Here is a 20,358-nt window from a genome sequence, read left to right as displayed (position 1 = left end):
GGACTTTCCACTGAAGATTCATACCAGACGCACAGTGCCTGGTATTGTCGGGATTGAAGTCTGATTTCAAGTTGCAGGGCAAACTCTGATTCATGGACGGTACGGCTGTTGTGTCGTACCAGTGTGAACCCAGCCTTAGTGTCAAGAAATGAGATAAGCCGTCAGTACATCAGGTGTGATCAATGTTTAATGATTGGCACCATAGCTTGTAGACTCTATAACTTTCACAAAGACCAAATAATTTACACTGATGTGGGTTATTTTTACAAAAGATATATAGCAGTATAAATTTTGGCCAAAATTTATGGAAAAAAATTACGAATTTGCAAAATTTTATAACCAAAACAAAGAAAAATGCATTTTTCTTACGAAATTTTTGGTGTTTATGTGGGAAAAGGGACAACAATTTTATATGGGTGCAGGGTTGCATGACTGAGTAATTGTCATTCAAAATGTGAGCACACCGAAAGCTGAAAATTGGTCTTGTTAGGAAGGGGGTTTAAGTGCTCAGTGGGCAAGTTGTTAAGTTAAAATAAAAAATCTGATATACTTGCCTGCTCTGTGCAACGATCTTGCACAGAGCAGCCCCTTACCTATTTTTGGGTGGTCCAAGGCCAGTGCTGTTTACGGCTCTCCTCAGAGTGCCTCCACAGCAAGCTGTGTGCTATGGGGCACCCAAGCAGGTGCTCTCCTGAGCCAGGCTGTGTGCATCGATAGACACGCACAGCAAGGCTTGCCCATATTCCCCACTCCCTGATCACAGGATTTGGCTGACAGCAGCAGGAGCATATAGCTCTCACTGCTCTGTGTAGCCTGTGAGTCCAAGCACAGAGGAGAGTGGTACTGCTGGCAGGGACAATGCTGGATTGTAAGAGGTGTCAGGTAAGTGTCTGTTTTTTTTTTTGGGAGCCAGGAAACCAGTATTGTGTGTGTGTGTGTGTGGCGTGTTTTTGTTTTTTTGTTTTTTTTTTTCCTTAATGCATGGGAAGGCATTAGGTTAAACACCTAGACTTTTAGAACCACTTTAACTTATTCTGTATATAGTGAATGTTTTTACATATTTCTTTGTTTTCTTTTGATAGGTACTCCCTTTCCAAAGAATTTTCTGCAGGTAGTGAAAAAAATTCTGTCAAGGCTTTTCCGGGTCTTTGTTCATGTCTACATTCATCACTTTGACAGAATCATCCAAATGGGTGCAGAGGCACATGTGAATACCTGCTACAAACACTTTTATTATTTTGTAAAAGAATTGAATCTGATTGACACCAAGGAACTGGAGCCATTGGTGAGCATATTTTACTTTCTCTACACCCCCCCCCCCCCCTTGCATTACAAAATCACATTTAAAAAAAAATGTAAGGATTACCTGAGGATTTATTTTATAGGAACACTATGAATTGCTAAGCTTCTAAAGCTACCCAGAAAGCACTGCTGCTAAGTCAAGTCAGAACATCAACTTTAGTTACTTTAACCCTTTGCCGCTGACCCCCTCCCCGACCCTTTTTGCTGGGAAGCAGTCGGGCCTTCAGATCTTGTGACCACAGTGATTGACAGTCACATGATCAGAAGCTTCAGTCTCAGGGAGTGTAAGAAGACACAGGGCCACACAATGAGATTGGAGGAGAAGCAGTTTAACCTTCAACTGCGCAGGGGGTTTTTCACTGTCAGGGCAATAAGGATATGGAACTCTCTTCCACAATTGGTGGTGGCAGTGGGGAGTATGGATATTTTTAATAAGACTCCTGGATGTGCATCTTAAAAGAACACAACATACAGGTATATGGGAAATGATTATAGACACCCGTACACCTACACAGGTTGAACCGGATGGACTATTGCCTTCAACCTTACCTACTGTGTGTGTGTGTGTATATGTATGTGTGTGTGTGTATGTATATGTATATGTATATATATATATATATATATATATATATATATATATATATATATATATATATATATATATATATATATATATATTACACACACACACACACACACGCATTTATATGGCCTCATGCACACAGGATATTTTCTCCTAAAAAACCTTCCCTCCTGGCAGCAATGTTTTTACAAAAAAAAACCCTGATGCTTTTACAAGTGTGTAGGGCGCATGGGCATTAATTTATTCTGGCCATTGAAATTAACGCTCAAGCGCTAAATGCGCCTAGTGTTAATGTGCGTTTTCAATAGTCAAACATTTTTTTTCTGAACGAACACTGCTGCTCCTGGATGCACTTGCAGTGGGTTTTTTTATTCTCCTGCATCTAAACTCTCCTTACACTAAACGGCGCTAAAAGCCTATGTGTGCATGGACACATAGGCTAACATGCAGGGGAGTTAAGTGGGCGAAAAAAAAACAGCCAGGTGCCCCTAGGAGCAGCTGCAAACATGTCCAGTGTGCACAAGGCCTAAGATGGCACAACTGTCATGTGCTGGCTGCATGTTTTCCCTATCAGTTTTTTTTTTTTTCCCCTTTTATATTCCTCTATTAATTTTGTAGTAACACACGTCCTGTCTTAGTGCTAGTTCACACGAGACGCAGTTCCGTACGCTTTTTTTCTGCACTAAAAATGCATGCACAGTGTTTTCCATGTATTCCAATGGCTCTAGTTCACACCATGCAGTCAGTTTCCAGTGTGGAAACTGACTGCATGGTGTGAACTAGAGCCATTGGAATACATGGAAAACACTGTGCATGCATTTTTAGTGCAGAAAAAAAGTGCACGGAACTGCGTCTGGTGTGAACTAGCACGAAGGGTGGCAACACTTACTCTACTACTGTATCAGAACAATTGAAACAAGGCAGGATTGCTGCAACTTCTCCCTCTTCTCCCCTCTATAACATAAAGGGTGGGCTCTGTGTAGTAAGAATAATTTAACTGATAAGAATTCAGCACAGTTTGAAAGCACAGGATTTTATCAGCTGACAAGATTTCTGGCAGAATCAACAGGTATTTTTTACACTTCTCAAACAGATTTAGCAAAATGCTTTCAGTGGTCTGTTTATCAAACCAAATCAGAGCAAATAAAAAGTCCACTGTTTGGTTTTATATATTCTTTTTAAAGTGAAACTGAACGCTGCAGGCTGTGTGCAAAAAAGGCATGCAAAGGACTAGTCCCTAGTATTGCCTGTGGTCCCCATATTTCCCCATTTCTGACTTGCCATGCCTTGTTCTGCATTGTTTTGCGTCTTTGTGGAGGCAGCCACCTTGGTGAAGGCTGAGCTTTGCTTCAGAGCCTCCAGCAAGCAGAACTGTGGGCGGCACAATAGTGATATCACATATTCTCAGTCTATATTTCCTGAGACTAGCAGTCAGAGGCAGCAGTGCCATACATTTCACAATGCAGATATACAGCTATGAGGCTGTAGGCACACTTGCATAGCAGGAAGTGGACTGCTATCTTTCAGGAGAAATTCAAGTGTTTGGCTACTGTGTGCAAGTATCTGACAACAGCCAGGGTGATCTTCCGCTTTAAGCACTCCTCGCCCCCTTACATGCCACATTTGGCATGTCATTTTTTGGGGGGGGGTGGGTGCCTAGTTTTGAGTGGGACTTCCTGTCCTGCTTCCGACTTCGGGCCACCTAGGCGGCGACTCCTCTCTCCCTAGGTGGCCCCTCCCTCTTGGCAATCTTCTGGGACATGTCATAGGTCCCAAATTGCCTGTCCACTCGGAGCACAGCGCCTCATGCGCAGTGCACACCCGGCCGTGAAGCTGCAAGCTGAGGCGTAGAGGAGCAAGGCTCCGTGCGGCCGCATCACTGGACCGTGGGACAGGTAAGTGTCTGTTTATTAAAAGTCAGCAGCTACACTTTTTGTAGCTTCTGACTTTTAATAAACTAATAAAAAGCCTGGAACTCTGCTTTACGGAAGCTGGGACCAGATTGTGTATGATTAAAGTAAGAGTTATTATATATGTGAACCATAACTATAATACTATTGTATTATAGTACACCCGTAGATGTGGTGTATCTGGATTTTGCAAAAGCATTTGACACAGTTCCCCATGAAGGTTTACTGTACAAAATAAGGTCCGTTGGCATGGACCATGGGGAGAGTACATGGATTGAAAAGTGGCTACAAGAGCGAGTTCAGAGGGTGATGATAAATGGGGAGTACTCAGAATGGTCGGGTGGGTAGTGGGGTCCCCCAGGGTTCTGTGCTGGGACCAATCCTGTTTTAATTTGTTCATAAACGACCTGGAGGATGGGGTAAATAGTTCAATCTCTGTATTTGCGGACGATACTAAGATAAGCAGGACAATAAGTTCTCTGCAGGATGTGGAAACCTTGCAAGAAGATCTGAACAAATTAATGGGGTGGGCAACTACATGGCAAATGAGGTTTAATGTAGACAAATGTAAAATAATGCATTTGGGTGGCAAAAATATGAATGCAATCTATACACTGGGGGGGGAGAACCTCTGGGGGAATCTAGGATGGAAAAGGAACTGGGGGTCCTAGTAGATGATAGGCTCAGCAATGGCATGCAATGCCAAGCTGCTGCTAACAAAGCAAACAGAATATTGGCATGCATTAAAAAGGGGATTAACTCCAGAGATAAAACGATAATTCTCCCACTCTAAAAGATTCTGGTCTGGCCTCACCTGGAGTATGCTGTCCAGTTCTGGGCACCAGTCCTCAGGAAAGATGTACTAGAAATGGAGTGAGTACAGAGAAAAGCAACAAAGCTAATAAAGGGTCTGGAGGATCTTAGTTATGAAGAAAGGTTATGAGCACTGAACTTATTCTCTCTGGAGAAGAGACGCTTGAGAGGGGATATGAGTTTAATTTACAAATACTGTACTGGTGACCCCACAATAGAAAGAAAACTTTTTTGCGGAAGGGGATAGGTGGCCACTCTTTAAGATTGGAAGAAAAGAAGAGGTTTAAACTTAGACTGCATACAGAGGGTTCTTTACTGTAAGAGTGTGGGGCCTTCTATTGTATTATACAAGAAGAAGAAGAGGAGTTCCCTGTACTAGCTGTCACTTTTTGAAAACAGCGTGGTGCCCACACGGTGGCGTCCATTCATTCAGCTCTGTGTGAATGAACTACAAGCCTCGACATCCTTTTCGGCTGTCGGCTTGTAGTTCTTAATAAACTACCATGGCGCCGTTGTAGTTCAATTATTCTTCCGGTCAGATTGTATCTGCTTGCCCATACGGGTGCACAGATACAATGACAGAGCTCCAGGAGACCTGCATGGTACCAGCAATCTGCTGATGCAATGCAATACAGACTCCAAATAAATGCATTTTTTTTCCTGCAAAAAATGTACATTTTTAGGTGTTTTTTTTTTTTTTTTTCTAAAAGGTAAACTTATCCTTTAAGAAATGATTAGGGGCAGGCCTTTTTTTTTTTTTTCTTTTTTTTTTTGCAATAATACTTTATAGCAGCTACCGTAAGGGGACACTTTATGAATTTAAGCTGTAATATTCTAATAGATCTGTCTTGTTGATCCTGTTTAGCTTAGCCTTGCTGTGTGACAGAATTGATACATGACCCTCAATATTTTTCACGATAGTGGCCTTATAAAGATACAAGTGCTAGGGATGTCATCATGATCCCTGCTTTACTACCTACTGAAGCACAAATTCCTAATTGGCATCTGCAATATTTACATATTATTACGCTTGTTCAAGATCAGAGATTCAATAAATGGTGAAGAAAGTATAAGGATGGCAGCCACAGAGCATGCAGTTTTTATATTTCTATTGTGACAGGTTCCCTTTTATCAAATCCACCTAATTTGGATTAGTAACTACTTCGTTTTTTTTTTCCCTTTTAACAGAAAGAAATGACATTGAAGATGTGTCATTAAGATGTGAATGACCTTTTCTCTCACCTGATATTGCCACTTATGTTGCCTTTGGAGTCTGTCGAGAACTGCAGAGTTATAAATTTCTGCAAGGAGATGGGTCACACTGGATAAGACTATTGCCGTTTTATTAATAGATGTCTATATAGGATATTTTTAATCTATTTTTTGATGTGCACTCCTAGATTTTATTTTTTTAACTTTGTATTTCATATTTTTCCTTTTGATGCTGAACTGTACTCACTTCCACCTGTGATATTTTAGGGTCTGCATTGTGTGAATTACATCTCAGGTTTCTTTGTCACTTTTATACATTTTACTTCTTTTCTAGCATGTTCACTGCCATTCATACCCAACATGTAACATTACATGTTTTTTTAATTCATGTATTCACTAATTTACCAACTATAAAGAGCATTTTTGCATTGCTTTGTTTACAATAAATTTTTTTAAAAGAAACCGGTATTGCCTGCAAAACTTCTGTTTTGAATTGCCAAATTATGTGTATCGCTTTACTCCTATTCAGCTACCGCACTCCTCTACATTGCTGCTGTGCTCAAGCAAAGGGTTTCTTTGACCACCAGTGCAGCAAAATATTTACCAAAACAGAGCAAGGAGACCACAAAAGGTATTGCATTATAGGAAAAGTGATGCTAAGGTAAGCATTGTTTTCATGGGCTAATAACAGGTGGAAAAAGCACACCAGTAGAGTGTAAAAAAAAAAAAATTCCCTGCATCTTCAGAACCTTAAACTCTCATGTGGTATTTACAGGCTTCGTTTAAAAAAAAAAAGTGTGTTTATGCCTTGATAAAATAGAGGGGCTGGCAGTGAATGTCTGTTTAAGGTAACAACCATTTTAAGCTGCTAGAAGTCTTCTGGCAGCTTGTTAAAAGTGACTGTCGGAACTCCCAGATATGATGCTTTCACTTTTTTTTAGCCTCAAGTGCATAAGGGCTTGTTCATAGCAGCAGTTGGAGGGGTGGTAAAAATATAGATGTTAATGGCACAAAAAAAGGTTAAAATTAAAGTCCATTCAACTAAGGAAAAAGTAGTCCTATTGGAAAAGTCCAAATGACCTGTCTTGGAAAAGCTAAGCACCAGCGACAACCATCCCCAGAGTAAGCCAGCTCTGTAGTGGGTCAAAAAGAGAAAGGAAAGGGAAGCGTCATAAGGGCAGTATTTAAAACCCCCTTTATTATAACAGCGATAATAAAAAAAAAAAAAAAATCACAAAATGTGGAGTAATATATAATGCTCTTCAGTATAAAAGGTACCGCCACTACATTCCCTTTCCTGCAGAAACCACAGATGACAGATGGTGAGCCAAGGACACTGGAAAGGATCCCGGAAGTTCCTCACGCTGGCTTGGAATGCACTCTTAGGGCAGTTGTGAGATCAGCTACAGGGAAAGGGTTGGTGCTTCACAGGCTACTTGTTCCAAACTCGCTGCTCCTTCTACAGGCCTATTGAAGGAGCAGTGAACTCCGAGCACATAGCCTCTGAAGCACCAATCCTCTCCTGTGCACAGCTGACAGCCACACAATCTGTCATCAGCGGATCTGACAGGAAGGAGATGTAGTGGTAATGCTTTTTATACTAATGAGCATTATATTACTCCACATCTTGTGAGTTTTTATTACCGCTGTTCTATTAAAGCTCATTTTAATACTGCACTTAGCGCTTCCCTTTCCTTTCTCTTTTTAGATGGGTGGTAAAACCCTGCAGTTGAGCCATGTTTTTACTACCTCTTATACTAGAAAAATACTTAGAACCCCCAAACATTTATATAACATAACATTTTTAGCAGAGGCTATAGAGAGTAAAATGGTTAGTGTTGCAAATTTCGTATGTTACACAGTATTTGCTCCAGTTGTTTTTTTAAAGGCGCTTTTTTTTGTGTGTGTGTATGTAGCCTAATGATGGCTTGCTTCACTGATAGTGACAGCTCTTTGGATCTCATATTGAAAGTTGACAGCAACAGATTCCAAATGCAAATAGCACACTTGAAGTGAACTCTGGACCTTTTATCTGCTCCTTGTAAATGGGATAATAAGAGAATAAAAGAGAATAACACACACCTGGCCATGGAACAGCTAAGCAGCCAATTGTCCCATTACTTTTGGTCCGTTAAAAAGTGGGATGCACATATACAAACTGTTGTAATTCCTACACTATTCACCTGATTTGGATGTAAATACCCTCAAATTAAAGCTGAAAGGCTGCAGTTAAAGCACATCTTGTTTCATTTCAAATCCATTGTGGTGGTGTATAGAGCCAAAAAGATTAGAATTGTGTTGATGTCCCAATATTTATGGACCTGACTGTGTGTGTGTGTGTGTGTGTGTGTGTGTGTGTGTGTGTTTTATTTATATATATATACTTTTTTTTTTTTTATTTATTTATTTTCAAATGTCACACATCCGTGGAATGGTGCCACACTAGGGTACTTATCGGTGACCCTTTTACAGGTTACCAGTTTATAGAGTTGCACAAAAGCTCTGGTGCTAGACGTAGTGCTCTTGCTATAACATTTGTGGCGATGCTTCACGTGTGTGGTGTGAACACAGTTTACTTATGCATTCGCCTTTGTACGTGGGGACAGGGGTGCTTTACATTTTTTTTTTTTTTTTTTTTTTTTTTGTTATTTGTTAAACTTTGTTTTATTCTTACACTGTCTCTTTACATTTTTTTTTTTTTTTTTTATCGACTTGCAATTACAAGGGATGAGCATCTCTTTTGGTATCATGGACAGTGACAGATTACACTTTACTAGTCTATTACGCCCCAGATCTCTCCTCTGCCTTTTAAAAGCATCAGATCAAACTAAGATCGGTTTGATCCAGTGTTTTCACAAGCCAGTAATGGCCTGTTTACATTTGCCAAAATCAGAAGTGACAAAATACACATTGCTTTGGGTTTCTTGGACCATAGAGATGATCTGGGATGATCCGGTCCTCGGTCACCTCTATGGTCAGTGGGTGGAACCACCGGCTTCAGTCCCATGCTCCCTGGTGGGATGGGAGAGGAGGGGGAACCCCTTCTGTCACCTGTAAGTGATCCAGTAGCAAATTAGCTGCTAGGATTGCTTTTACATTTAAAACCCATCACCAGCTGATGCCTGTAGCTCCAGGTCATCATCCTGGTATGACTCCTTCAGCCCTAGTGATGTCCAAGTATGTTGCTGAGGCTGAAGTAGTTCAAGACCCCCGCCAAAAATAAGACCAATATTAATCGTACTTTAAGGCTGGGTTCACACCATTGTGAATTGGATGTGGGATCACCTCATCTAAATCGCAATAGCAGGAGATTTTGACCGTCTTTCTATGGACCCGGTTCACGTATCTCTGCAGCAGGTCTGGTGCGTTTTGCAGAAAAAAACGGTACCTCACGTGGGATGATCACTATATGCATGTGTGCAGAACCGATGCCTGCGTTCGCCTTTACATGCAAACACGAGGATATGCAAATCCCTCCTCTGCCCTAAAAACATTTGATTACACCAAGGTCAATTGATTGAATGCTTTTGATTTTTTAAAATGGTGCGGTTTGCATCCAGGCAACCAAGAAGTGACGTCATCGCTTCTGGGTTACTATATCTGAGCACAACAAAGCCGATCGAGTCTTTGCTGGGTTCTATGATCAGCCAGTGGAAGCCCTGTGTTCTAGAGAGAGTGTGTGTGTGTGTGTGTGTGTGTGTGTGTGTGTGTTTATTTAACCACTTCAGCCCCGGAAGGTTTTACCCCTTTCCTGACCAGAGCACTTTTTAAAATTTGGCACGGTGCTGCTTTAACCGCTTCCCGACCTGCTTTAACCGCTTCCCGACCGCCTCACGCAGATATACTGCGGCAGAAGGGCTCGTACAGGCAGATTAACTTACCTGTATGTTCCCCCTTAAGAGGCGGCGCGCGCCCGCCGGGAGCTCCACGATCGCGGGTCCCGCGGGGATACCCGTGATCGTCTCACGGTGAGGAAGAACAGGGAGATGCTAATGTAGCATCTCACCATTCTGCCTAGTGACACTGATCTCTGCTCCCTGTGATCGGGAGCGGCGATCAGTGTAGTGTAACACACAGCCCCTCCCCCCCACAGTTAGAAACACTCCCTAGGACACACTTAACCCCTACAGCACCACCTTAGTGGTTAACCCCTTCACTGCCAGTGACATTTTTCAGTAATCAAAGCAATTTTTTTAGCATCGATCGCTGTATTATTGCCAATGGTCCCAAAAATGTGTCAAAATTGTCTGTGTCCGCCATAATGTCGCAGTCACGATAAAAATTGCTGATCATCGCCATTACTAGTAGAAATAAAATCATCAATAAAAATACCATAAAACTATCCCCTATTTTGTAGACGCTATAACTTGCACTAACCAATCAACCGCTTATTGCGAATTTTTTTTTTTTTTTTTTTTTTTTTTCCCAAAAATATTTAGAATACGTATCGACCTAAACTGAAGAAAAAATGGTTTTTTTTAAATATTTTTTGGGGATATTTATTATAGCAAAAAGTAAAAAATTTGTTTTTTTTCAAAATTGTCGCTATTTTTTTGTTTATAGCACAAAAAATAAAAAACGCAGAGGTGATCAAATACCACCAAAAGAAAGCTCTATTTGTGGGAAAAAATTTTTGTGGGACTTCAATTTTGTTTGGGAGCCACGTCGCGCGACTGCGCAATTGTCAGTTAAAGCGACGCAGTGCCGAATTGCAATAATTGCTCGGGTCAGGAAGGGGGTAAATTCTTCCGGGGCTGAAGTGGTTAACTGGTAATTGCGTGGTCATGCAATGCTGTACCCAAACAAAATTTGTGTCCTTTTTTTCCCACAAATAGAGCTTTCTTTTGGTGCTATTTGATCAACTCTGGTTTTTATTTTTTTTGTGCTATAAACAAAAAAAGAGCGACAATTTTGAAAAAAAAATATATATTTTTTACTTTTTATTATAATATCCCCAAAAATGTTTTTAAAATCCGATTTCTTCATCAGTTTAGACCAATATATATTCTACATATTTTTGGTAAAAAAAAAAAAAAATCGCAATAAGTGTATATTGATTGGTTTGTGCAAAAGTTATAGCGTCTACAAACTATGGGAAAGGGTTTTTTTTTTTTGGTGATCTGCGATTTTTAGCAGTATTGTGACCGACAGATCGGACACTTTTGACACATTTTTAGGACTGACTAGGGGAGTAGACATATCGTTGTACCTACTTACTAGGAACAAACAATATGTCTCCTCTCCCCTGACAGGACAGGGATTTGTATATTTACACACACAAATCCCCATGCTGGCAGCTCTTAAAGGGAACCCCGTGTGTATATATACAGGGTTTTGCGCAGGGGTGCCATTCTGCCCCCGTAAAAAGACGGGAACCGGTTAAAGGAGAAGCTTAACGTATACAAAAAACAAACATTATCTCCTCCCATGCTGCATCATCATCGCTGCAGCTGTCCCATGCTGACTCTATGACCAAGAACTGAAGGATCAAATGACCACTGATAGCCCTGCTTTTGGGTTGCTACCAGCAGAAAGCAGTGGGTGCCTGGAGTGCTAGGCTTGGTAGAGGGTGGCATGCTGAAAGGCAGGGTCAGCTGTCCATCAGAATTGTCAGGATCCCTCTCGAGCCTGGCCTGGCTCTGTCTGGTCAGCTGATAGTGGGCAATGGCCCACTATTAGTAGACTCTGGGTTACAGGAGAATGAAAGTAAATGTATTCCCATGACCATCAAGAGAAGTACAGCCAAAAAAGCTTTGGACATACTTTTAAGTTATTTGAAAAAGCCTTTTTAGTTTTCCTAGAGATTCAAGCTGCAATTTTAACATCAAATAGGCTGCAATGGCTGATAACAGTCTTTGATGATGCTGTGGACTAGAAGTTCCACAGAGTCTGGAAGGTACAGTAAGAGCTGCACTCTGCGAAAGCTAAAAGGAGTGTGTTTTTTTACAACTCCAAAAAAAAAAAAAAAAAAAAACATACTCCTAATTACTAAAGTGCAGAGTTGAACATGAAATAAACAATCTAAAGTTATGAAAATTAATTGTCCTGAAGTTTGGCCTTTTGAATTTTTTCTAAACCCAGTCCGTAAAATCCTCGTACACTGTATCATGTTAATTTAGTTTCAAAAATAGTTTTCAGTTGCTTAACGATTAAGTTTTCATTAAAGGAATAACTGGTGATCCTGTACAAAAAATAAACTGTTTTGGGAATACCCCTACAAAATCCAGGCTGACTGACTCGCCTATTTGGGTTGTCTCGTAACCAAATTTCAACAACAGCAAGGATCAACAGATTCAACTTCAGTGCCACTGCAACAAAATCTTGTGACTGACCGCTGCATCTACAGAGGATTGGCTATCCACCCAGTAAAATTTTGAAACTGTATAAACAGAGAACAAAGTGGTGGTCTTACAAGCTGGGCTATGGGGGCTTGGTGCCAGAATGCTGAGAAGACGCATGGTGCAGTGATTTGCAAAAGCACAGGAGGAGTTTTGTTCTAGGGTTTATGAATACACAGCCTGTGTCCTTTACTGTGCTCCCTATATAAATAATTTACAGGTAAGTCAAAATTCCTCACTTAAAAAAAAAAATAAAAATAATAATGATGCAGTAAATGAACCGCTTGCAGACCGTATAACTTACATATAAAGTGGCTTTGCTGCGCCGAATTACATACCTAGTACGTGATCCACGCTCCTGCTGGCCTGGTGGTGCTGTGATTCGATCCAGCACCGATTGGTCCATGGCAATGATTTTTGGCCTGGACCTGCTGATCGGTCCTGACGAATCTCAGATCAGCATGTGTCTGTTTACAAAACAGGCACAGAAAATGATGGTCTCTTCTTTTCTGGAGCCCTTTTCGGTTCCAACGTGAGAAGAGATCACAGCACACAAACGCCTAGATAGGCACATTTCACCCTCTGATGGGTGCGCGCCCCCCCCCCCCCCCCCCCCCCCCCCCGTTAACCCTTTCACCCCCTGTCAGTACAGTAAAGGTGTTTTTTTTTTTTTTTTTTTTTGCTGATCACTGTGTTGGTGTCACAGGGGGATGCCAGATAGTGTCAGATTTCCCGCCACATATTCATTATAACATTTAACCCTTTGATTGCCAGTAACACACACTATAAACTTCCATTACTAGTATAGTGTCTGAAAGGGAGAAAGCCTGCTTGAGAAATGATGAATTGCTCACAATGAAGTGGGAGGACAAATGGGATGTTTTTGTCCCGTCTTCCATTCACACCGATACAACAGTCCAAATTACAATGGCGACTGGTGTTGAGTAGTCCCTCTGTGTCCACCACTACAACCTTAACATGGGAGGGGTGGACTTCAACAACCAGATGAAGCTGTACTTTAGTTTCCTGTCAGGCCAGACTCTGGCACAAGAAAGTGTCTATATTTATTTACAATTGGCCATGTTCAACGCTTTTGTACTAATACAAAGCATCAGGAAGAAGTGGATCCTTCCTAAAATTCAGGATGAGATCATCACGGCCCTTTTGTATCCAGAAGGTGCTGGGGCCCAGTCTCCCAATCTAGATGCAGTGAGATGGCTGCATTAGAGGCATTTTCCGGATGTCCTCCCTGGTACCCCGACTCAAAAGCCACCCCGAAAAAGATGTGATTGTAGTAGACATTTATTTAAGTGTGACACCTGTTATTTCTGTCCTGGCCAACCTAAAGAAAGTTGTTGGATACTCAGGAGACAAGCTATTGCATTTTGAGAGACCCTAGCCTCAAATTAATTTTTTTACAGTTGGAGGAAAGTTGTAAAAAAAAAAAAAAAAGTCAAAAATAGTTGTAATTTTATTGTTTAAATGTTTTATTATTACCGTTGTTTACTTTGTAGCATTGATCTGTTTATTCTGACAGCAGCAGGGTGTGCTTTCAAAATACATACATCAGTGATTGCAGCACTGTAGGAGGAGATTTCTCATCCGTAGTTAAAAAAAGAACGTATATCGCCACTATACTTTGACATATATATATTTAAAAAAAATTTTTTTTTTTTTTTTTGGCAGAGGTTTCTTTATCCACATCGAGCGTGGGCTGAAGAGAAAAAAAAAAAAAAGAACATTGCATATATGCCCATCATTAGAAGTGAGTAGATGCAGTCTAATGGTGGGCATACCACACACTTTTTCTGGCAGAGATTTCTTCATCCACATCGATCAATCGATGTGAATAGAGGAATCTGTTAGATTCTCTTTTTTTCATGCAGCCCATAGGCTGCATGAAAAAGAATAAAAAAGAATAACATTACATATATGCCCAACAAGGACCAGCAATGTACTGGAACGTTGCTGGACTTTGAGTTGTTATACTGGGATGATGCCTGCAGGTGTAGGCATCATCTTGGTATATTTTTTTTTTTTTTTTTTTCAGCCGGCGGTCGGCTTTCATGTAAAGGCAACTCTAGTGGCTAATTAGTTGCTAGATTAGATTTACACAGGAGGTCTGCTTGTAAAAGCAAAGTGGTAACCTGTAAAGGCTTTTTAAAAATGTGCGTATTTTGTCGCCGCTGCACAGGCATGCACAATTTTAAAGCAGGTCATGTTTGGTATCTATTTACTCAGTGTAAGATCATATTTTATATTTGACCAAACAATTGGGCAGTATGTTGTGTTTTTATGCATTAAAATTCAAAAAAGTGTATTTTTTCTAAGAGTTGGCGCAAATACTTGGGGGAAAAAAAATGCAACACCCACCATTTTATTCTGTAGGGCCTCTGCTTTTAAAAATATACATATAATGTTTGGGGGTTCAAAGTAATTTTCTAGCAAAAATTATATTTTTTCAAAACAAAAATCGTCAGAAAAGGCTTGGTCTTCAAGTTTTTTTTACACAAAGTTGTCACCTAAACGATCTATTGCTCACACATGCCATCGGTATATGTGGAACTAGACCCCAAAATACATTCCACTACTTCTCCGGAGTATGGGGATACCACATGTGTCAAACTTTTTTAGGAGCCTATCGGTGTACAGGTGCCATAAACCAATGACTGTCTTTGGGCTTTTGAAGGGCGTTATTTCCTCATTACACTTGTCTGTTGTCAACTATCAATCTACAATAAACTAACATCAAATATGCCAGGTAAATATATATAAAATCTTGGTGAAAAAAAAACCATATAGACTCCAAAAGAAAGTGCTCCAATATTGCTTCTTTACAGGAAAATGTGGTACCCCAGGTAATGACACAGAATACACCAGCCTAACTTTAGGAAATGCACTAACATTTTATTTATAAAAAAATAGGCATAAGCTCAGTAAAACAATACATTCCAGCAATATCTCACTTGCTCCAACTGGTGATCACATCCCGCCTGGCTCTGCCTCCACGAGTATCGCCACCCTCCCACGTGGCTTCATCAGAAGGAAGCCAATCGGCTGTGGCAGGCATGATTTATAATGTAAGGTGGTAATGTATTTTGGGATGTAATTCCACATATACCATGGCATGTGTGAGCAATATATCATTTAAGTGACAACTTTGTGTAGGGGGGAGATTTTTGTAACTTGTGGAAAAAATGAAATCATTTATGGGCTCAACATGCCTCTTGGCAAATTCCTTGGGGTGTCTGCTTTCCAAGAAGGGGTAATTTGGGGGGGGGGGGCTGGGGTCTGTACTTCCCTGGCATTTTAGCACCATAAGAAATGTGATGGGTAGTCAGACAGTAAAAGCTGCGTAAATTCCAGTGTTCTACCATAGTTTGTAGCTGCTATAACTTTCACACAAACCAGTATACACTTTTTGGGATTTTTTTTTTTTTTTTACAAAGACATGTAGCGGAGTACATTTTGGCCTAAATTTTGTGTTTATTGGATATTTTTGAAAACAGAAAGCAGAAAATATCATCCCCCCCCCCACAAATTTTTGGTTTTCGTTTAAATTTTGCAAAAAAACCTGGTGATTAAATACCACCAAAAGAAAGCTCTATTTGTGTAAACAAAAAAAAATATATATAATATATATATATATATGGGTCCTTTCACACAGGCTCTGTTTTGCTCAGCAGCGATCGCTCCGCTGATCCCCACTGAGCAGGTGGATGACAGGTTTGTCTCCGCTCACTGTACGGAGAAAGACCTGTCAAAGCCCCGCTCTCCTCTATGGGGATCAGATTGGATGTCAACGGGCATGTAACCGCTGACATCTACCGATCCTTAGGAGTAACAGGTGCGTTCGATCAGGTCCACCTGAAAAACTGACAGGCTGACCTGATCGGAAAGCCCGTGTGAAAGGGGCCTAAATTTGGTCTGAATACAGAGTTGCATGACCACACAATTACCAGTTAAAGTAGCGCAGCGAAGCCACTCCTTCATTGCCCGGGCGGTGTGTTTGGGATCATTGTCATGCTGAAAGACCCAGCCACGTTTCATCTTCAATGCCCTTGCTGATGGGAGGAGGTTTGCTCTCAAAATCTCACGATACATGTCCCCATTCATTCTTTCATGTACATGGATCAGTCGTCCTATTCCCTTTGCAGAGAGACAGCCCCAGGCATGCTGTTGCCACCCCCATGCTTCACAGTAGGTATGGTGTTCTTTGGTTGCTCAGCATTCTCTCTCCTCCAAACACGAGTTGTGTTTCTACCAAACGGTTCTACTTTGGTTTCATCTGACCATATGACATTCTCCCAATCCTCTTCTGGATCATCCAAATGCTCTCTAGCAAACCTCAGATGGGCCCGGACATGTACTGGCTTAAGTCTGAGTCCCTGGCGTTGTAGTGTGTTACTAATGGTAGCCTTTGTTAAGTTGGTCCCAGCTCTCTGCAAGTCATTCACTAGTTCCCGTTGTTCTGGGATTTTTGCTCATCGTTCTTGTGATCATTTTGACCCCGCAGGGTGAGATCTTGCGTGGAGCCCCAGATCCAGGGAGATTATCAGTGGTCTTGTATGTCTTCCATTTTCTAATTATTGCTCCCACAGTTGATTTCTTCACACCAAGCTGCTTGCCTATTGCAGATTCAGTCCTCCCAGCCTGGTGCAGGTCTAGAATTTTGTTTCTGGTGTCCTTCGACAGTTCTTTGGTCACCATAGTGGAGTTTGGAGTGTGACTGTTTGAGGTTGTGGACAGGTGTCTTTTATACTGATAACAAGTTCAAACAGGTGCCATTAATACAGGTAATGAGTGGAGGACAGATGAGCCTCTTAAGAAGATACAGGTCTGTGAGAGTCAGAAATCTTGCTTGTATGTAGGTGACCAAATACTTATTTTCCATCATAATTTGCAAATAAATTCTTTCAAAAATCAGCATGTGATTGTCTGGATTTGTTTCCACATTTTGTCTCTCATAGTTGAGGTATACCTATGATGACAATTACAGGCCTCTCTCATCTTTTTAAGTGGGATAACTTGCACAATTGGTGGCTGACTAAATACTTTTTTGCCCCACTGTAGATACCAAACACGACATGCTTTAAATTGCATATGCCCGTGCAGCAGCAACAAACTATATACACATTTAAAAGCCTTTAAAGGTTACCACTTTAGAATTACAGAGGAGGTCCACTGCTAGAATTACTGCATTTGATCTGATGTTCGTGGTGATATCTCACATGCATGGTGCAATTACTGTTTACGTACGACGCAAGACTGATGCTTGCGTTCGCCTTTGCGCGCCAGCGCGGAGGGACAGGGGTGCTTTCCTTTTATTTTTTTATTATTTATTTTGCTTTTATAATTTTATTTTTACATTGTCCCTTTCATTTTTTTTACCACTTTTATTGTTATCACAGGGAATGTAAATCCCCTATCATAGCAATAGGTAGTAACAGGTACTCTTTTTTTAAAAAAAAATTGGTGTCTTTTAGACTCTAGATCTCTCCTCTGCCCTTAAAGCATCTGACCACACCAAGATCGGTGTGATAAGATGCTTTCCATTTTAAACATGGCGCTGTTTATATCTGGCGAAACCAAAGGGATGAAATGCTTGTAACTTCTGCTTTCTTAGGCCGTAGAGATGATTCCCCCCCCCCCCCCCCACTGCTTGTAAAAGCAGTCTAGCGGCTAATATAATGTCCTTACACCTCACAGTGAGCAATTCATGCACCTCAGGCAGACTCTCTCCCCTGGTCTAAGTGGGGAATTTATAAGCTGTTGGGGGAAGCCCCAGCGATTAGATCGTACGGTGCTACATGCGACAGTTCCAACATTGAAAGAGGTGTCTAAAAAGTGGGACGCTTGTAAAAAATTATCCACATATAAATGGTACTCCTTTCCGAAAAAAGGAGACACCATATACAAACAATCTTGCCACTGCTCCCTATGTAGTCTGGGCAGACGGGGGACTCCACGTGACTATATCTGGAAAGTACATGTATAGCCTGTTGCCCTGTCACAGAGCATATACATTTTGACCCCATATCTGGCACACTTGCTGGGGAGAAACTGTTTGACCACAAAGCGGCCAGAAAACTTAATCAGGGACTCATCTACGCAGACAGCTTGTTTGGGGATATACAAATACACATGCAAATTTTTTAGTTCAAGTGATTTACGAGGGGCCAAATTTTGTGGAGCCGATCATATCCAGGATCACCCAGAGGACGACAGAGTTTGTCGTTGAAGTGAGTAAACCACAAGTTTTGCTCGTATCTAGTCCTGGCCATGGCAGCAGAGAACACGGGCATATGATGAATTGGGTCAGTGGACCAATATGACTGCAACTCACTCTTTATAGTAATGCCTATGATTGAGGGATAGGCCCAGAAATGTCCTAAATTCAGAAACCTTGATACGTTTCCATTCAAATTGTCTGGCAAGGTTCAAATTTGGGTTTGCGGCGATAAATTGATCAGCATATAAATTGCTTTGGTCCACACTAGATCTGTACAGATCTTCCATGAAAAACAGCTCATAAAAACCAAGGGGAGTTAAATTTGCTGTTTCCACCTGAATTGGGGGGGTTGGTCAGTGAATGGGGGAAGTACGGGCGCTGCAGATTTGGTGGGCTGCCAATCAGGATTTGCAAGTGCATAAGGAAGGGCTCTATGGGCCTGCGTTTAAATTCTTGGTGTGTCAGAAACCATGAAATCAGACCGAGACAGAAGTACAGTTAAATCACACTTGTTTAATAATAAAAGTTAATAGAACAAATGTAGTCAAAAAAGCCAGAGTTCAGGAACGGATAGACAAGCCAAATGTCAGGGAGTCGGAGATGAGCGTAGTAAAACAGCAGACAGGATCTGGAGCCAGAAGGGATGTCAGCCAAGCAAGTTTTTTAACAGGAATGCAGGAGAGCGTCTCTGTGATGTTGACTAGGGCGAAGGCAGAGATCCTCTGGGCTGGATGGCTTAAGAAGGTAGGACTGACGAGCAGGATATCTTCAACAGCTGAGTAACTGTGGAGAGATAGGAGCTGGCAATTAGCCGACAGCTGAGCGGCCAGCTCAGAGAAGGAGGGGCTGAGCCCAACCCTGACATGGTGGCTGTGGGACACTACTGTGGGTGGCTGTGGGACAGGGCTGTTCCTGCTAACTCTGCGTTTTGGGAACACTATACTATTGGGGACACTAGTATACGTAGATCTGATCAAAGAAATTCATTCGTTCAGACACTATACTAGTAATGGAGGTGTATAGTGTGTGTGTGTGTTACTGGCAATCAAAGGGTTAAAATTTATTAGTGAATGTGGCGGGACCCTGACTTTATCAGGGACTGACGCTAACGCTAACTGGCATCACCCGTGCCACTAATACAGTGATCAGAAAAAAGATCTGTACACTGTACTAATGACACTGTGACAGAGCAGTGAAAGGGTTAACTGGGGGTGATCAGGGGGTTAAACTTTATTAGGTTCAGGGTACCCGCCATATATTCCCTAATAAAATTTGAACCCCCTGATCACCCCCAGTTAACCCTTTCACTGCCCTGTCACAGTGACGCTAAACACAAGTGCTGGCAGTGAACAGGGCTGATCCTGCTAACACTGTGTTTTTGGGGACACTATACTAAGGGGCAAACTAGTATAGTTCTGCTTGTGTTCAATATATTGATCTGTATAAAGACTATACTAGCAATGGCAGAAATCAGCATCCTATAGTGTGAGGGCAATCTAATGCTAGCTGATCCTGGCTGAGAGGGACGTTAACTGACCTGATCTGATCTAGCTAGTGACAATAATACAGTGATCAGTGAAAATTTCTGTACACTGACACTGTACTAATGGCACTGGCTGGATCAAAGTTAAATGTACCTAACTAAGGTGTGTGGGTGCAAATTGTACTGCTTTTACTCACTGTGTGGTGTCTCTTTTCAGTCCAGGAAGAGAAGGAACGGTTAGCTGCCTATGTTTACAAGTACAATCACAGGCCGATTGGCTGCAGGCGATTAGCAGGGTTTTTGGCAAAATTTTGGCTGGGACCCACTGACAAACTGGTACTGCAACCAATCACATCAGGGGTTTCTGGGCACTTGTGGACCCGGATGAAACCTCCAACATACAGGTAGGTGATCGTTCCTGTATGAGCCTCTCATCTGCAGTTAACCACTTAGCATGAATGACGGCTGTAGGGCGGTTGCTTAAC

The 20,358-nt window shown here is 41.5% G+C and overlaps 1 protein-coding gene across 1 annotated transcript in view; it reads left to right on the top strand.

The window, feature by feature from the left end:
• Nucleotides 1-6,282, top strand: part of LOC141105341 (MOB kinase activator 3A) — a 55,276-nt gene extending 48,994 nt beyond the window's left edge. Inside the window, exons 3-4 of the mRNA XM_073595209.1 lie at nt 1,083-1,285; nt 5,797-6,282. Coding sequence (XP_073451310.1) covers nt 1,083-1,285; nt 5,797-5,826 — 233 coding nt within the window. The 3' untranslated portion in view covers nt 5,827-6,282. The remainder of the gene's footprint in view (nt 1-1,082; nt 1,286-5,796) is intronic.
• The last annotated feature ends 14,076 nt before the right edge of the window (nt 6,283-20,358 follow it).

This window comes from Aquarana catesbeiana, linkage group LG01 (assembly GCF_042186555.1).
Source record: "Aquarana catesbeiana isolate 2022-GZ linkage group LG01, ASM4218655v1, whole genome shotgun sequence".
Taxonomy (NCBI): domain Eukaryota; kingdom Metazoa; phylum Chordata; class Amphibia; order Anura; family Ranidae; genus Aquarana; species Aquarana catesbeiana.
The sequence above is the reverse complement of the archived record's forward strand: the minus strand, read 5'-3'. Positions and strand labels throughout refer to the sequence as shown.